The following is a 3,540-nucleotide window of genomic DNA, read 5'->3' on the forward strand; positions in this document are numbered from 1 at the left end:
CAGCCAAAGATCATTGATATAGCTAATTCGAGGCCTTTATTATCATGAGCCACTGGAAAGAATAGTCAGAAAACTAAATTAAATCGTTAGCTTGAGAATTATGTGTAAGTGTGATTTCAGTTCACGCTCCGGGAAAGCAATGCCAGTAACAGGATTTGTGGCGGCACGTCTTCCTCCATTTTGGTTGATTGCTCCTTATTCATTGCACATTTAATATGGTCTGCAGCTCCCAAAACCATAACCACTGGATCCATAGGAAGAATACGACCTCCCATAATTGTACAAGCTCCTAGAGCCACTGGGACCCAGAGAGCTCATGGATCCAAACAAGCTCCCAATGCTGGACGGTGCTGAGCTGCCCACTATGCTCTCCTGAGGGCAGGAGCTGAGAATAGGTCCTGGGAAGGTCATGACCACGGGTGGTGGGTAGATAACAGCTCTCGAATCACCACAGGACGTAACGCAGGGCTGGCTCCAGGCATCTGCAATTGGCTGCGGGCAGGTCACTTCACAGGGCGCAAGGCAGCGGGAGCTGATCATCTGTCTGTAGGAAGACATTTTCTGGGAACGGAGAGAAATCTGAAACACACAACACCGAGGCAACACACGGCTGAAAGCTCAGACACCAATATAATGGAGGTTGTGCTTGGAAGAGAAAGAATAAGAGATAGCAAGGAGACCAGAAGGAGAATGAAAATTTCAGTTTTCTCTCAGCAGCCATGTCCCTTTTCTCATATTCTCATGAACTCCTCCCCTCCCTCGGAACAATCTCAGTTTCTTTTGGCTCCTAATTATAGACCCAATTTGATACACAAAAACGTCATTAACAATCAAAGAAATTGTGTATTTGAACTCGAGCTATCCCTCTATCCTTTATCATTTCTCCTTTCCACCATTCCTTTTTGAAGCTGACTTACTGTGACACTTGATCACTTTTTTTATAAATAACTGCAGAAAAGAACAGAAACACTGGCTAGCGCTTATATAGTAACATGCTGTGCTGGTTCTGCACCACCTGTAATCGTTACAACTGTATGTGGCAAGTCATTGTTATTCCAGCTTTAAGGAAGAGGTAACTGAGGCTGAGAAGTGAATGCATTGCCCAGAGCTATCTGTGACGTAGCAGGAGAGACTGAGTTAAAATTCAGGCAAGCCTGGTTGTTAATGACAGTGTTATTCCCCAATCTTTCAGTTGCTACAGCTGGCACCAGGGCTCCCCTACGTGTTGTGTACGAAGATAAAATGAGCAGCAGCCACATCCCTGAAGAGCTCATAAAGAGAGTTTGCTTGGCAGAATATCCCACATTTGGGTGGGAGTGCGGTATCAGTGAGGTTTCCAGTATAACTAGGACTCCTGTGAACGTGGGCCCAGCTGACCTGCTAAAGATGACCGAGGTGACAGATGACTGACAGAACTAGGAACTGTAGATAGTCTTGTGGAATCCATTTCTTTAATCACAAGATCATTTGATCACTCATAAAATCAATTTGCAGCTCCTCTTGATCTCTGCCCTGCCTTACTAAGACCCATAAAATGAAAGGCTGCGAGTAAAGAAAAGGAATAAAGTCCTGACCATAACAAGTACATAATGTAATGCATGACAGGCTTCAAACTAATTCAGAAATAACTGCAAAGAACAGGACAAAACATTCTTGCTAATGATGGCTTCCTAGTTCAGTCTGAGACTCAGAGTTAACTTTTCTTGGTAGTCACCATTACAAGTCAATGCGAACAAAGTAAGGCAGATTCATAAAGGCAGGATGGTCAGGCTGGAAGAAATAGGAATTCACTAAATCTCACAATAAATAAGTTTGCATATTAAACTTGCAGCTGCTCTGAAAACTCTTTTCCTGCCTTTTTACAGCCTGCCACTGAGTAAGTAGAAAACAGCTCTTTCTGAAAGAAAGCTTCAAACATTTCACACATTTTTAAGAATCCCAATTTTGTTTCAGTAAAAATCCTGCGTTGTTACAACCACATATTAATAGCAATAGCATCAGGCTCAGACTTACCCCCTCACAGCAAAGAGCAAGTCAGGAGAAATGGTTAGAGCAGCCTAGAACTGTGAGTGCTTTTATGCCTTTTCTTAGGCAATCAGGAGGATATGAAACATTCTTCATGCATGATGTCCTAATGCGCTATCAAACAAAAATTCACTCCACCTGTAACTGCCCCAGATAACGTGATTATTTTGCTCAACAATGGTGATTACTATTGTGTTTTTGTCATTACTCTGGCAGAGTAATTTTTTTTTCTTTTATTGCTTTTTCCTATTTCTCTGATTGCCTCATGGAGCAAAGATTGCTCAGAACTTTATCCATAAACACAATATGGTGACATACCTGAGATACTACCCCACTTTTCCAAGTCATGCTCCAGTAAGGGGGCATTGTGCAATTTATCCATCATACCCATGCACATTAACTCCTATGACTCTGATATGAGGCACATTCGACTCCACGGACACCTTCCTACTGAGTTATAGGTTTGGAAATGGGAAGCGTTTGTTCCCATCCTCCTGGCCAAGAAACAAACACAAAGCGCATGTCCCACTTCAAGCTTTAGAAGTACAGGTGGAGTAACCTATAAGCAGGGAGCTGCTGTTATCCAGCCCTGGCATGGTGGATGGGAGCCTCAGACAATGAGAAATTCATGTTTAGCCTTCATTGTCAGGGAGTCCATGGGATCATTGCTGAAGACCTCAGGGCTCCTGAGTGATGAACAATTCACGGTTTGAGGTGAAACAGGTCAGGGAGTGAAGCCATGCATCACCCTAGGAAAACCTTGGGCTGGAATCTTAAAGTGCTGTTTCAGCTGATGCAGAAGATTGGCTGCTTACTTCAGCAGATTTCTTCCTCCGATCTAGTACTCTGTCTTCAGTTCTTCAGTTATTTCCTGATAAAACTATTTTCAATAGTGTCTATCTTCGTTTTGTGTACTCAAGTTGACATAATTTACAAACACTTCTTTAACCTCAAGAAGATGAGTTCTTCCCCTCTAAAATCCAGCCCCTTCTACAGAATTTAAAGCTGAATGCCTGGTTCAGAGTAACCTCGAGACTTCTGTTCTAAAATGTTAATTTTATTCCAATTTGTCCACTGTTACCAATACTGCAGTGTAATGCTGTACCAGTGACCCATGCAAGAAGACTGAGGAAGCCTCTTTTCCGGGGCCACCTTGGGTTTTCCTTCAGTGTTGTTTCCTAGCAATGCCTGCGGAGGCAGGCCCTTTCAAGTTACTGATCGTTTATGGTAGAGGATTCACATAAGGAAGAAACAGGAGTAGAAACAAGGGGAAGAAGGTGTTGTGGGGAAACAACCCACCTGGTCTGTTCCTCCTGCCCCAACCACACCTGGTTTCACTTTGTCTGGAAGCAGGTGATGCCAGTGATGACATATACCTATAGATACCTGCCAATGAATCACATAATTCTTGGAGATGCATCCCTCTTCTAACATCCTGCCCTCCTGATAGGGCAAAGGGAGCTACATAGTAGTACCAATACTGCTGACAGCCCAAACTGCTTCTTTTGACTCATG

At 43.3% G+C, this 3,540-nt stretch overlaps 1 protein-coding gene across 1 annotated transcript; it reads right to left on the minus strand.

Annotated features, from left to right (window-relative positions):
* Positions 1 to 210: 210 nt before the first annotated feature.
* LOC142094072 (feather keratin B-4-like) lies at positions 211 to 558 on the minus strand. Its single transcript, XM_075175909.1, has one exon. The coding sequence runs from the start codon at positions 556 to 558 to the stop codon at positions 211 to 213; it is 348 nt and encodes a 115-aa protein (XP_075032010.1).
* Between the last annotated feature and the right edge of the window lie 2,982 nt (positions 559 to 3,540).

This window comes from Calonectris borealis, chromosome 29 (assembly GCF_964195595.1).
Source record: "Calonectris borealis chromosome 29, bCalBor7.hap1.2, whole genome shotgun sequence".
Lineage (NCBI taxonomy): Eukaryota > Metazoa > Chordata > Aves > Procellariiformes > Procellariidae > Calonectris > Calonectris borealis.

What these genes read in the sequence shown, in the direction of transcription:
- LOC142094072 (XM_075175909.1), bottom strand. Translation starts at nt 558, where the DNA reads ATGTCTTCCTACAGACAGATGATCAGCTCCCGCTGCCTTGCGCCCTGT.